The sequence below is a fragment of the Bison bison genome, unplaced genomic scaffold, assembly GCF_000754665.1.
Source record: "Bison bison bison isolate TAMUID 2011002044 unplaced genomic scaffold, Bison_UMD1.0 scf7180017864039, whole genome shotgun sequence".
In the NCBI taxonomy this organism is placed as follows: Eukaryota; Metazoa; Chordata; class Mammalia; order Artiodactyla; family Bovidae; genus Bison; species Bison bison.
In genome coordinates this window covers 2,821,698-2,836,268 of record NW_011494611.1, presented here as the reverse complement: position 1 = coordinate 2,836,268, position 14,571 = coordinate 2,821,698, and the positions used below count along the sequence as shown (strand labels likewise).

Sequence of the window (14,571 nt, the reverse complement as noted above, 5' to 3'; positions counted from 1 at the left end):
CGAGGTGGGCAAGGGCGGGGTGGGTAGAAGCTGCTATCCTTTTTTGGCCACTGGAATCCTGGGTGGCCCTGGGCCTGGCCTTGCACATGGACATAAAAGGCATTGGAGCTGGGCTTGTGAACGCCGAGGCTGGGAGAGTGTCAACAAGGGGCTGCTGCAGCATGAGGCTGTCGATCCTAGAGGTGAGGCCCTCAGCAGTGACCTGGATGGACCCAGGTGGACAGAGAGTTGGGGTTCTGGCAAGGAGGGACTGCCCTGCAGCCTGGGGCAGCCGGAGGGCATGTGGGAGAGGCATCTAGGCTTCCCATTTGTACGTGAGGGCTCTGGAGTCAGACTGACCCAGGACCTAGTCAGACCTAGTGAGACATGGCCTCTTACCTGCATGCCACCCTGGACTATGACTCAGCCCCTCTGAATCTGGGGCTTGGTCTTGTGTTGCCACATGTGTGTGTAAGAGGGCTGGCGAGGTGCTGCATTGAGTGGGCCTGGCACAGTGTTGGGCACGCGGTAGGTGGGCAGCGAAAGGGCACCCTCTCTGTCTTAAGGTTTGGAATGCAGTGATTTCTCATGCAGAGTGACTGAGTCAGGATTTGGAAGATCTGTGTCCTGACACAGAAAAGAATCAAATGGGAACTAATTAAAGTTGGCCATTCCACCCTCCCCACGTGTAACATCTCACTGGCTCCTTGCCAAGAAACCTGGACGCCAGGCGGCCATGTGTGCCTGCACCCTTGTGTGTGTGTGCGCATGTGTGTGTGCATGTGTGTGCGTGTGCGTGCGCGTGTGTGCGCGTGCGCATGTGTGTGTGCATGTGTGTGCGCGTGTGCGCGCGTGTGCGCGCGTGTGTGCATGTGTGTGTGCGCGTGTGTGCATGTGTGTGTGCGCGTGTGTGCATGTGTGTGCGTGTGTGTGTGCATATGTGTGTGTGTGTGTGAACATGCACCCATGCGTCTGTGCACATGCCTCTGTGTGTGTATGTGTGTGTGTGTGTGCTGTGCAGCCCGCATTTTAAAGGTGAGGAAACAAGCTCAGAGAAGTGAAGTCACTTGCTTAAGACCCTACTGTGCGTATGTGGCTTAACCCAGGACTTCTGACTCAGGACCCAGATTGGGGAGTGAGCTGGGGAGTGAGGCTAAGGGACAGATCAGGAGACTGACTTCTCAAAGGACTGTCTGCTGAGTAATTTAATCAGGCCAGAGCCCTCTTTAGCTATAAGAGACACAGCTGGTAGGTCCTTCCCTGAGCATGTGCTCATAGAAGCCAGGATCCTTGTGATGGGGATGCTCCCTGTGCGTGGGACTAGGGATGCTGGTCTGACTGGGGACATACTACTTGTCAGTGTCTCTGCTATTCCCGCCTATTCTAACTTGTTGGGTCCCAGGCCTCTGTTATGGGAGTCACAAATTCAGGGTCCTAGTTTTAGCTCTGCCAGTGCCTCAGCTTGGGTTCCTGGGCTGTCCTTTTCCTTCTCCAGGCCTCAGTTTCCCTGAATGTGTTATGGGGTAATAGCACTTCCTTTGTCCACTTCATCTGGCTATTCTGGGAACCTGGTGGGTTGAGGGATATTGCAAACTGTGAAGGGCTGTACATAGATTAAGTGGCTGTTAGTGCACTGGCTCTAGGTAATTTGAGACGGTGAGGTGAGCATCGGGGGCTAGGAAAAGCAGAAAGAATCAAGCTTAACTTCAGGATGTGTCTCTTAGAAGGTCTCTGAGAGCCCTGGGGGAGCACATCACCTATACAGTGGGCCCAGGGATCTACAGATTGGTGGGGGAGGATGCAGTCAAGCTGCATCTTGAGAATGTTTCTGGTTTGGCTAATGATGATTGTAGGGGGAGTGGTTTTCTACTTGGGGGTGACTACCTGCATAAGGACCCAGCAGCAGGAATGTGCAAGTCCTGGGGGAAGAAGGACTGTAGTCTGGGATGGGGCAGAAGGGCCCCGTCTTTGGGCTCGGCTGGTAGGAGGAGAGCAGAGTTCTGAATAGGGTGGGTGGGACCAGATGATGGAAGACTTGGGACACCCAAGGGGGAGTTCGGACTTTGTCAGTAGGGTGGTGGGCAGCTATGGAGGGTTGCTGGAGCAGGGGAGTGATGAGATTGAAGAGGACCCCATGGAGGAATGTGAGTGGGGTGGAAGGGGAGGGCATTTAAGCAGAGGACAGGGATTTGAGCAGAGTTGGTGGGGAGAAACCCTCTTTAGAAGACATGGCGGCCAAAGTGGAATTGTTTCTGTTTCAGGGACAGAAAGGGGACCCCGGGCTCTCACCAGGAAAGGCCCACGATGGGGCAAAGGTAGGTTTCCAGGGACCCCAGCGCTCAGGGAAGCGGAGGAGTGGATGGTAGGGAAACCGCCATGCCGTGGCACAGACCTCCTGACAGAGGCCTCTGCGTAACAAAAGGCTGGAGGCAGGATGTAGAAAAGGACGTGGTCTATTCTCTTTGAAGCCCTTCAGCTCTCCCTGCACCAAACCCAAAGCTATCCCTGCTGCCTTCTTCCTATGTGCAGCCAATAAAACTGACAAAAAAATGTGACCTGTGGACATTCCTTTGGTGAATGTCCTTTGGCCTGATGCTCTGAGTGGGTTTTCTGCAGGGCCTGCGAGGTGGCCCTCGGCATCCAGAAGCTTCTTGGTGGCACACGCCCAGGAAGCTTCCAGCAGACATTCGAAGACCCCTCCAAGGTGGTTAGTTCAACACACGGATCTATGGATTTTCAGGACGTAGAAGGGAATGGGCTGGGGAGGCAGGGCTGCCTGACTCTGAAGGGCTGAGACCAGAACTTCTCCCATGGAAGAGAGAAGAGTTAGGCCCAAGGACTTCATTGCCCCTGAAGCATCCACCCTGTAAGTTAGGCAAGGGGCCTGGAGGGAGTGCAAGTCAGGCCAGAGCAGGGGAACCCAGAACTCTAAGTAAGATCGCCCAGGGTCCCGGACATCCATCCTCTGGAAGGAGTCCTTGAGTCTGGTTTCCTTCTGGACACAACCCCAAAGCCCTCCTGACCGGAAGAACTCTGCTTCTCAGCCCAGCCTCTGGTGCATGGAGACTTAGAGGTGGCGGCTCCTGTTGATTTCTCTGAGACACAGGAGGCTCATTCCTTCACATCTTCATGAGAAGTTTGCTCACTCAGCAAGCGCTTCCTGTGTATATACATCCACACGCACCCCCATTGGATCCTCATAAGCTTATAGCCCAGGCAGCTGGGCCTAGCTTGCCTGGGAGGAAACAGAGGCCCCAGAGGCGGCGGCTGGAGGCCACGCAACTGGTCAGGTGTAGACCAGACTTTGTACCCGGGCTGGATGACCTCCAGGGGCCCAGGCTTCTCTCCTGCTCCTGCGTTGTCTGCTCCTGGGTCTCATGGTGGTGGCAGAAATGCCCCCTACTGGGTGGCCACCATGTCCAGCACAGGCAGGAGAGAGGGAGTCAGGAATGTAGGAGAGGGATTGCCAGTTGGAACAGGTTGCGTGTTCTCCAGGGCAGTGGTTTGCAAACATAGTTTTGGCGGTGTAACCCATTCCCCAGATGGTTCCTTCTGCCGAAGTCCAACATAGAAAACAGATCAAATGGAGAGACTGAATTATGTGGGGAGGGGCTGGGTCCCATGCCTGCTCGGCTGCCCTCACCCTGTGCAGAGGACCTGAGTCTCCCCTGAGGCCTTTAGGCCTCCGTGAATCCTATTTGCAAACCACTGGCCCTGGGAGGCCGAACTTTCAATAAGTGTCTGCTCCTATTGCCCCATCTCACCCCGTTTTCTGTGTTTTTTTCAGGGCGACATGGGCTTGCCCGGGCTCACTGGGAATCCAGGACCCCTTGGACGAAAGGTACACTTTGGTGCTGATGCTTCACTTTGTCCAGTGGGTTTCCTAGCAAGCGGGGTCCTCAGACAGGAGTGCTATGTACTGCCTCTCCCCAGCCCTGGCCCAGATCCTCGGCAGTGGGCTGGTGGCCAGAGGGGAGAGAGGTTTCTGAGGCTCTGTGCTTACCCGGGGGCGTGGAGCACCTTGGCTTGGAGCAGGTCCCCCCACCATGGTTAGTGAGATGTGACAAGAAGTAACCCTGTCCTTCCTTTTGCATCCCAGCTGCTCCAGGGAGGTCCTGAGGGTGCTCTTGGTGGTGGAAGGAATATTGTCAGAGCCAGGAGTCCCCATAGGTTCGGCTCCACCTTCCATGAGCTGAGTGGCCTGGGACCTGCACATCCCCTCCCTGAGCCTCAGCCTTCTACCTGGAGTGACCATGACCTACCCCGTCCCCTGTCCCTGATCTCTCGGGGTCTGTAAACCACGAGCAAGGTCTGCAGCCTGGAAGTTGAGAGAGTGGGCTCCGGGGTCAGTTGCATCTGGACTCCACTCCCTGCTCCACCATTTGCTCGCTGTGTGACCTGGGGCAAGTCAGTAACCTCTCTGGGTCTAATATCATCCCTCCCATATACTGCAGGGAAATCTCTATAGAGGCAGAGTTCTCTGTGCATTTTGAGCTGTTCTCATCCTCCCCCACCTCATCACTGCATCAGTCAGGCAGGGGGTGTTACCTCTTTGGGGGAAGAGCTGCCATTTTCCTAGGTGGTGAGTCTCTGGCTGGCTGTGCCCCTGAATTCCTCTCTGGCTTCGTAGCTAGGGTGAACCATCCTTCAGACTCAACAATACTTGTGCCCCCTCCAGGAAGCCCTTCTAGAACCCCAGCTTTTGGGTCTAGAGCCTCTACTCTGCTCGAAGACTCAAAGTCCATCTAAACTGCGTTCTTTTCAGCCCCCAGACCAGCCTCACCAACCAGGACATGCAAGAATGGTTTGTCGCTCTTCCTGCAGAGCCTCGCTCAGGGCCTGTGTGCAGTAGGTGTTCAGGAAACAGGGAGGACAGTGCAGGGTCAGGGTCAGTTACTATTTTTGCAGGAAAACCCCCCATTGCTGATGGGTTTTCAGTCTGTAGATCAGCCGAGGGCCGCAGCTTGAGCATCCTTGCTGGCTCCCAGCTGTAGCCACAGCTGCCCTCTTCCTTGGCCATCTGGTTCTCATTTGGGCAGCTGTGGCATCTCCTGGCTCCATCCTGTCCATGCTCTGAGGGTCCCCATGGCACAGGTGGACGTGGAACATGACTGCCCCCGGACCCCTTCTCCTCCAGCCTCTTTGGCCAGAACAGGTCCTCCTGCAGATCTGAAGAAGCCAGACCCAGACAGGAGTGCGTGGCTGTCTGTGAGCTGGGGAAACGTGGTCTTTTCTGGCTCAGAGAACACAGAGGAACTCCCTCTCCCCGCTCACTTCCTCTCTGGGCTCCAGCACTTTCTGATGGATGAGGTGTGAGTGGAAAAGTCTTCTTCCAGTCCTGGCTCATAAAGCAGCCAGTGGTGGTCTCGCTTGGCACGGGAGTAGGAATCTAGCAGAGGAGGCGGAAGATGGCAAACCAGACGGGACTGGCTCCTGCCTGGGGTTCTAGCCTTCCTGCTCTTAGCAGATGTCCAGGGAGGCCCAGAGTCCCCAGCGCAGGGGAACCAGCTCACCTGAGCAGGGAGAGACATCTTTTCTAAATTAAGGAAGAGTCTCTGTGTGGTAGGAAAACGATTTGGCAAAGCCATTTCCACCGAGTCCCTCTGGCTCCCGTCGAGGCAAACACGGGGGAGTTTGGTCTGGCAGGTCAGTGTCACCTAATCACAGGGAGTGGTGGTGCTCAGGTCTCAAGGCAGGGACCCCTGACCAGTGGTGGGGGTCAGGGAGGCAGGCCAATGGGGTGGGCAACCTCACCTGGAACCATCCCTGTTTGTCTGTAGTCGCTCCTCCCACAAGCATCTTTTGGTAACAACGGTAGCCATTTGGCACTGATCCTGCTGAGCGGTTTGCCTGCATCATCTCATGTGGGGAGCCTTGAGCGAGAAAGAACGTCAGTGGCTGAGAGGCGAGGCCAGTGTGCCCTTTGCTCATCAGCACGTTGAATTTCGGTGTCACCTCATAGTGACACCAGTAGCCCTATTCATTCATTTCTTCAACAGGACAGATTGGTTGCCTATTGTGTGTCAGGAAGTGTGCAGGCCTCTGAGCTGAATAGAGACAAAAATCCCTGATCCTCAGAGTTTGCAGTCTTGTGGGAGGAAGGAGGCAATAAAAATGGTAAAAATACGAGGTGTGTTAGAAGATGAAAAAGGCCATGGAGAAAAGTGGGCAGGAGAAAGGGACTTTGAGTTGGGAGTTTCTCATATTGACTAGTGTGACAGAAAGGCTTGCTGTTCCTCATCACATCGCTTCCTCATAATAGCCTCCAGCAGTTAAGCAGTATTATGCCCATTTTATAGCTGAGAAAACTAAGGCCCAAATAGGTCTCATTCATTCATTCACTCTTCCAGTCATTGCACAAAGATGTACCTATGTACCTGGCCCTTTGCTGACACAGGTGTTAAATGCCAATGAGATCACTGAGGGCTTTTGGAGAGTGAAGTCTACAGCCCTGGTTCCCAGCCCCTCTGTGTGTGAGAACCAGTGCGGGAGTTTGTCCTTCACCTCCACAGGGGTTCCAATTCAGCTGGTCTCAGTGGACTAGAGCACTAGATCATGACGTGCAGCCAAGGCCAGAGCCACTGGGCTAGTGGACAGAGCTTCCAGGGTCACTAAATGGCAGACCTGGGATTTGAACTCAGGTCTTCTAACCTGCAGGCCCTTTCCCTCTCTACAATGCTGATAGAAACAGTTTCTTACTTAAGAGCCTCCCCACCTTCAATAAGGCTCCCTTCTCCGCATCTGTCTGTGATGCTAGCCAAGGGACTCTGCTGAGCTGATTCCCAAGGGCAGGTCAGACACGCCTGGATGGAATCCCAGCTCTGTCCCCCTCCTGCTCTGTGAGCTTGGGCCAATGGCCTCAGTTGCTTTGTGCAGTGTTTCGGAGGGTTAAATAAGATGCTATGTCCTCAGCACCCAGCGTGAATGAACGAATGATCGTGAAGAAGCAGCACTAAAGAAGGTCTTGCCCACTTGGTCCCATCAGTCATCTTGCTTAGTTACCAGTTAACTGCCCTCCCTTGTGGCTCAGATGGTAAAGAATCTGCTTGCAGTGCAGGAGACCTGGGTTTGACCCCTGGTTTGGGAAGATCCCTTGGAGAAGGAAATGGCTACTCACTCCAGTATTCTTGCCTGGGGAATCCCATGGACAGAGGAGCCTGGCGGGCTATGGTCCATGGGGTCACAAAGAGTCAGACATGACTAGGGACTCACACACACACACACACCCTCCTCTAGCCCAGAAAGCTGGAGAGCCCTGTTTGCTCCTTGGGAGGGCAGAATCCAGTGCTGTCCCTAGTCTAATCCCCCTGCCTTCGCTCCTATAGAGCAAGCGCTTCTCAACTGCCCCCAGGGAACAGTTCACAGTGGAGGCATTTTTGGTCATTACCCCCTGGGAGGGGGCGCTTCTAGCTTTAAATGAGTAGACGCCAGAGATGCTGTTACAGATCTTGTGATGTATGGCACACACACCCCACCCACAGCAAAGACTGATCCAGCCTGCGGTGTCAGTGGTGCCAAGACCAAGGAATTCTGCTGTATAGAAACCTTCAAAGCATCCAACCCATGTGCCCTGGGCCTTCCTGCCTCCCTGTATTTGTTTATGCTGGGCTGTCCCCTGGCAGGCTCTCTCCTCCCTACTCATCTTCATGTATCAGTCTCGATTTTACCCTCACATGCCATCTTTTCCAAGAGTATCTGCCCAGCACCTCCAGGCAGAATTCGTATCTGCCTTCTCACACCAGCGCATTTTCTCAGCCTCTTTGGGACTCTGCATTTTCTGGCTAGCAGGCAACTCACTGATATTCTTGGCATAGTTGTCAGACTAGACCAAGTTCACAGAGGAGGACCTCTTCTTCTTTGTTCCTCATGTGGGGCTCAGCACAGCGCTGGACACAGACATCTGCTCTTTCACCCCACACCTCCCTGCCTCCTCTGCCCATGGCAGACATAACGAGTTGCTCTTTCTTGCCAAGCCTAATTCAGCCTCAGACTCTTTCTTAACACATTGCTCCAGGCAGACATCACTGATGGAATAAAGTTGGTACCCAAATTGAAACTTCCTCTTGGCTCCTTCCTGCCACCCTCACCCTGCCCATAACCCCTCTGTATGCCTTCTGCGTTGGCCACTGTCTGAGAGTCTGTAGTAAAGTGGGCAGGCAGAGGGGGTCATCTGGGGATGTTTTGAGGGGGTGTGTGATTGACAAACCTTAAGACAATCTCCTGCCTTTCTGCAAAACTGCCAGTTCTATCTGGACATAGCACCCCCAGTTCCATGTAGCACCCCCAGTTCCAAGCAGCACCCCCAGTTCCATGTAGCACCCCCAGTTCCATACAGCGCCCCTACTGAGAACCTCCTTGGGTTCCCCCTGTTGCTGAGCTGTTCTGATCTTCTGGTGCCTACACCCACTCTGTTTCTTTTTTTTTTAAGAACATTTATTTATTTAAAAGAATTATTTATTTTAAATGGCTCTACTGGTCACATCGTTGCGGCATGTGGGATCTTTAGTTGTGGCATGTGGGATCTAGTTCCCCAAACCCAGGAGTGAATCCGGACCCCCTGCTTTGGGAGCACAGAGTCTTAGCCACCAGACCACCAGGGAAGTCCCTCCGGCTCCGTTTCTGAACTCCGCTGACCCTCTGCTCTCCAACGAGGCTCCTCCTTCAAGCCTCAGCTTACACCGCCACCTCCTCTGCTTGGGTGTCTGTACTCCCCTAGCAGTCAGCGCTACTTTGTCCTGCTTCGTATGTGTTTAGTGCCCATATCCTGTTCTAGAAGGTAGGGAGCAAGTTTGCTTTGTTTACTTGTGTGTTCTTAGTGCTAAGATAGAGTCTGCCACGTTGGTGGGGCTTAGCAAACCTTTGAATGAAGGAGTAACCAGATGAATGAAGGCTCCATACAGAAGCTCTACCTCCCTGCTCTGACCTCTTTCAGGTTCCCACTGAGCAGAGTTCAGCATCAGAGGCCTGACTGTACTGCGATGGACTGTGCTTTCGGACAAGCCACGCATCACATTGCAGAATCCCATAGAATCCTATCGTTTTGGGGCCAACAGGGTGCTTTGAGAGGCCAGCTAGGGAAACTGAGGTGCAGAGAGGAGCAGGAACTTGGCGGGTATGGTGTCGTGGCTCACTCCGCCTCTTGAAAGATGTTTCTTCCTCCTGACCCTTTCTGTTGAGGGCCTGTCCATCCTGCTGGCTGCCCAGTGTGGCCTGGGAGCTGCCAGGGTGGTAGAGAAGTTTAGCGGGAAGCCTCATGGAATGCTGAGTGGGTCTGGTGAGCTTTATTCTACTGCAAGAGAAGCTGGGGCCTCGTGCAGGCTGATATGGAGCCTTCAAGATCAGTGTGTGAGGGGGGATCCGCTGAGAGGTCTAGGCTGGTTCTCAGGACCCCCAGGAAGGGACAAGACCCCCCCCTCCCCTCCCTTCCCAAAGCCCAAATAGCATCCCAGCCGACGGGGAGACTGTCTGCAGTAACAGTGAGGTGATGTCTGGTTTTTACTTGTGCATTGTAAGCAATGATTAATCTGGCTCCCAAACCAAAATATAGCCCGAGTTCTATTATAAACACGGGTCCTGTGGAGACCCGCCTGCCGAGAGCCAGAGGCCCCTTGCAGATTTCTGTGGTCCCTGGAACTCCCCTGAAGCCTCTGCTCTCCCCTCGTCCCAGTCAGGCAGCCATCACCCGTGGGGAAATCACTGCCTGTCGGTCCACCTTGCGGTCAGCGCCCGCCATGTAATTGCTGGGGCCCTGGAGAAGGTAATGGTTTAGATTCTTCCAAGACCTGGGGCCCTGTCATTTGAAGCTATTTCACTGGCCCCAGCTTGGTAAACACTGTTAAGGTGCTTTCCAGGGAGCATAGGAACCCCCACCCCCACCCCAACCCCATGTCTTGGCTGTGTTCAATCTCAGCTGTTCCCAGTCCGCTAACAGAAACACGGGTTCGTGGCAGTGTTCAAGGCCCTTCCGGGCCCATGGTTTGGAAAAGACCTAGGAACTGTGGCCTTCTGGACAAAGCCCAGCCCAGTGGGTCTGGAGTCATGGGGAATGGTCTGGGCTTGGCCATAACTTGCCAACTAGGCTTTGGCGAGTCTGTTTACCTGTCTGAGCCTCGGTTTCTCATTGTATCCAATGAAGGAGGCTGTGAAACTGATGGTTAGGTCCCTTCCAACTCAGACAGTGGGTTCATGATGCTACAGTGACCCACAAGCTCAGACCTGGGGAGGTGAGTCTGTAAGAGGGTCTTTCCCTTGGTGACCCTGTGACTCTTCCAGGTGAGCTCGGGTCTCAGCAGTTAGGACATAGGACTTCGCAGCCTGCTGTGTGGCCTCTTTACCTCACTAAGCTTCAGTTTCCTCATCTGGCATCAGTTTCTTCATCTGGCAAGTGGGCATGGTAATTCCTGCCTCTCAGGGACGATCGCAGGTGTTGATGAGATGGTGCACCTAGGCCTTAATGCGGGGCCAGGCATAGAGTGAGTCACTGTTCACGTCCCCGATGGTCATTCACTTCCTTTTCACTGCATCCTGAGTAGGAGATTTACTTGAAATCTCCTCCTGGGATTTCACTGACAAGGCTGCCAAAGCATTGGTTTCTAGCTTCTTTGTGGCTGCAACGAAGCCAAAGGAGCACGTGGTGCGCAGGGCTCCCTGGACCCCTCTCTCGCTTCTCTTGGAATTCTTGCTCCATTATTGCACTGGCTCCATTATGGCACTGAGGCAGCAGAGGATGGCAGAGAGAGGCTCAGAGAAGGCTTAGAGCTCAACCCCTGGGCTGAGTCACACAGCTTAGAGCTCGAGGCTCCACTCAGCTCTCCATGGGAAAAGGCTTTGCTTGTTTTTTCTCATCTGCAGGCTTCAAGTGGAGAAAGGATGATGGTCATACATCCTGTCCATGACACATCCCTGCTCAAAACCCTCCTGTGCTTTCCTGCCATCTTTCCACCTGGCATGCTCTGGCTTCCTGCTTCCTTTCTGACCACCTGGTCACTCTGCCGCTCACCTCTCACTCATTCTGCTCCAGTCCCACGGGGCTCATTCTTTCTTGAGAGCATTCTCCCTCAGGGTTTCTGCCCCTATTGTTCCCTCTGCCTGGGAAGCCTTTCCCCAGAGAGCCAGCCCTGTGTCCAGCCCCCCTGCCTGCCACGGTCACCACCCTGCCCAACATGGCCCTGCTCTGTCCTCTGACTCTGCTCACTTTTCTCCATAGCGCTCCATAGCACTCTCCATAGCGCCATAGCACATGCCACACATTATCGCTTTTTTAGAATTTCGTTTTCAGTGATGATGAGAAAACACATCACGTACATTTTCCCATCTGAACCCTGTTTGTGTGTGCAGTCCAGCAGTGTTGGGTATGTTCACACTGTTGTGCAATCGATCTCCAGAACTTTTTCATCTTGCAAGACTGAGACTCTACCCCCATGTGAGCAGATCCTTGAGACATTACGTTTTATATTTATTTGTTTTTGTATCTGCTTAATTAGACTGTAAATTCCGTTAAGGCAAAGGATCTTGTCTTCTTGTTCACCCGATGCCTAGCATGGGGCCAGAGCATGAAAGTGCAGCAAATGTTTGTTGCATGAATGAATGAAATATAAAGATCATGCTACTAACAGCAGCTGGTCTTTATGGGGCCCTTGAATTCAGTGTGGTGCTAAGTGCTTCACACATTATATCATACAGTCTATAATGCCAACCCCTGAGAACCCCATTTTGCAAGATGAAACCAGGGCTCAGAGAGGGGGCCCCAAGGCCTCCAGCCAGTAGGGAAGCAGTATAGGGATCCAGATTAATCTGAAACAAGAGATCTTAACCACTCTGCATGCTGGCTGCTGACTGTGGCCGCTGCATCACTTTGCCCATTGGGGAAGAATGGCATGCTGGCGGAATCTCACCCAGCCGTGCTGCATCAAGATCATGGGCCCCAGGTCTGAGATGCAGTCACAACGCTGAGCAGTCTCAAGGCGTGAGTAGGTGCAGAAGGAATGCTCGTAAACTCCCCAAACCTCTTGGATCAGAGCGATGCTGTTTATAATTAAAGAGTGCCGCTTTCTAGGGGTCTGTGGGGGTGCCAAACGTGTGTGCCTGTGGGTGTTTGTGGATGTGCATGAACTGTACATGCCCAGGGAGGCTGCAAGGCTCTCCGTGTGGCCTCCGGTGTCAGAAGGACCCAGTGGTGAGCTTGAGCCACTGCTCCTTAGTAATGGGATTCTGGACAAGTGACTTCCATTCTTCAAGACTCGGTTTTCTCCTCTGTAGGATGGAGATGATATAAAGAACAGTGGGTAGAGGGGGTTCACAGGCATCGTGTGTGTGTGTGTATGTGTGTGTGTGTGTGTGTAGTCTAGAGTCTTGTTAATCACCAGCCTGGGGCAGCCCTAGGGCTTCTACCTGCAATGCAGGAAACCCGGGTTCAATTCCTGGGTTGGGAAGATCCCTTATAGAAGGCAATGGCTACCCACTCCAGTATTCTTGCCTGGAGAAATGCATGGACAGAGGAGCCTGGTGGGCTACAGTCCATGGGGTTGCAACGAGTCAGACACGACTGAGTGAATAACATGCTGGGGGTGCCCTAGAACTCCTGAGTTCCAGAACACCAGAACTGAAGGGTCCTCGGAGTTCTAACTCCCTTATTTGACATCCAGAGAAGGGCAGTGACCCCTCCAGGGTTGCACAGTAAGTCAGAGATGGTCTGGACCCAGCACAGGGCTCCGGTGAAGGGGGGATCTAATGGAGATCACCCCATCTCCACCACACTGTCTGAAACGGAAGCCCCTGCTCCGTCTTGTTTCCTAACAGTCCAAAGCTTAGGGAAGTTTGAAGTCTGGGGTTTCCCTGCAAAGAGCTCCTTACACTCATGAAACAGTCCAAGTGGCTGTCCCCAGTGCCACCTGCAGGCACACACTCGTTTTGATTCTCTTGACCTGGAGACCTGGCCTTGGACCACGGGAATTAGACCGTGGGGACAGGACACATGGTTGGTACTGAAACGTCACCAGACTCTTTCTCAGTCAGTCCAGCGGCCTCTTGTCCCCTGGAATAGTGGCTGGAATCACTGGGAAGAAGGGGGGCAGCTATTTGAGGGTCACACGATTGGTCAATATGTATGAGATCTTTTCTGACAGGGGGTTAGTGAGAAGGTTCCGACAGAAAAATCCCAGCATTGTATGGTGGGTGAGCACAGCTCAGACTTTAAGGTCCTCATCTGTCTGCCCATCACTGAGACATCCCTCCAGCCCTGCTTCGGACGTTCTTACCTTCTCTCTGGGTTTGGAAAGAAGGGTGGTGATAACAGCAGCAGTCTCTCCCAGTTGCTGTATCCTAATTCAGCTCACAAGCCCTGCCCCAGGAGGGATCAATCCCGGCTGTCTTCTGGTCTAAGAACCACTGGTGACGGAGAGGAAACTGCAGGATGCCTGATGTACTTATCTCCACTCGGACAGCAGTTCTCAGACGCGTACTAGCACACGTCCCTGCCGTAGCGCCTGCAGTGATCCCCGGACCCCGACGTGTGGTCCTAGGCTCAAGTGGTTTCTTTCCCTCCGCAGGGACAGAAGGGTTATCCTGGACCGACGGGGCACCCCGGAGAACAGGTGAGGGCTGCAGCCTCAGCCCCGCCCTCCTCGCCCTCCCTTGCTCCAGCCCCCCTGCCTGTCCCTGGCCTCCACCCCACCCTGCCTGGTTCCACGAGTAAGCTCCAGAGCCAGGAGGCTCTGCCTCCCATCCCGCTGGGGCCCCCACCCGACCCCACCTCTCCCCCAGCCACATCTGCCTGAAAGGGCTGGAGTCCACGCCAGCCCAGTGCTGGCATGAGCCGCTGGACTCCGGTTAGCGCCATGAATAGCTGGCCTGTTCCGGGCGATGTTAGGGGATATTATACACGCCACCACGGGGTTTGCAGGAATTTTGGCTGCCCTGGCCCAAGTCAAACATCAGCCGCTGCCAGCGTGGGAGAGCCCAGCCAGGCCCCCTCAGTGCTTTATTCCTGGGCTGCAAGGACAGGGGGTTTTGTCCCTCCAAGCTGGTCGGACCGGTTTCTCAAAAGGGTGGGCTGGGGGAAGAGGGTGGGTTAGCGGGGGCGCCCAGCAGGCCGATGGCCTCCCCTTCCTCCCCTTTCGTCTCACATTCCTGCCCTTCTCTTTGTCCATTGTAAACCCCGGTCCCCCACCGCCCTCCAGACCTGGAGCTGGGCAGGGTCTCCCCTTTCCTTATGTTTCTCTTATTCCTTTGCAGGGGCAGCCAGGACCCGAGGGTAGCCCAGGGGCCAAAGGTTACCCTGGCAGGCAGGTGCAGTATATGGCTTCTGGAAGCTCTGTGGCCGTGGTGGTGTGGAGCTGGCCACGGGTGCCCCCAGGCAGAGGGAGGCGGTGGGCTGGGGGCCCAGGAGCTATACCTGCCAGGTGGGCCCTGAAGGAAAGGGCTGTTCAGGGCGCTGTGCTGAGGAGCCTTCTCTGAAGGCAGCAGGGCAAGGATGCTCAGGAGGAAACAGAACAAAGAGTAGTTCTGGGGTGTGAGAGCGTGGCTCCAGAAGCTCTCCCAGCCGCCTGCTTGGGGCCCTGGGGTAGCTGGGGGCTCCGTTTGAAGATCAGGAGT

General features: G+C 54.3%; 1 protein-coding gene across 3 annotated transcripts in view; it reads left to right on the top strand.

Moving 5' to 3' along the window:
- The window catches only part of COL27A1 (collagen, type XXVII, alpha 1), a 148,769-nt gene that overhangs the window by 30,508 nt on the left and 103,690 nt on the right, over positions 1-14,571 (top strand). For 2 of the 3 annotated variants that reach the window (XR_824845.1, XM_010835142.1), the window contains exons 6-9: positions 2,241-2,294; positions 3,767-3,820; positions 13,527-13,571; positions 14,212-14,265. Coding sequence is in view for 2 of the 3 variants with exons in the window: in XM_010835142.1 (XP_010833444.1) it covers positions 2,241-2,294; positions 3,767-3,820; positions 13,527-13,571; positions 14,212-14,265 (207 nt within the window). In the remaining variant the exon portion in view is untranslated. The remainder of the gene's footprint in view (positions 1-2,240; positions 2,295-3,766; positions 3,821-13,526; positions 13,572-14,211; positions 14,266-14,571) is intronic. The other variant, XM_010835143.1, reaches the window with a different exon arrangement.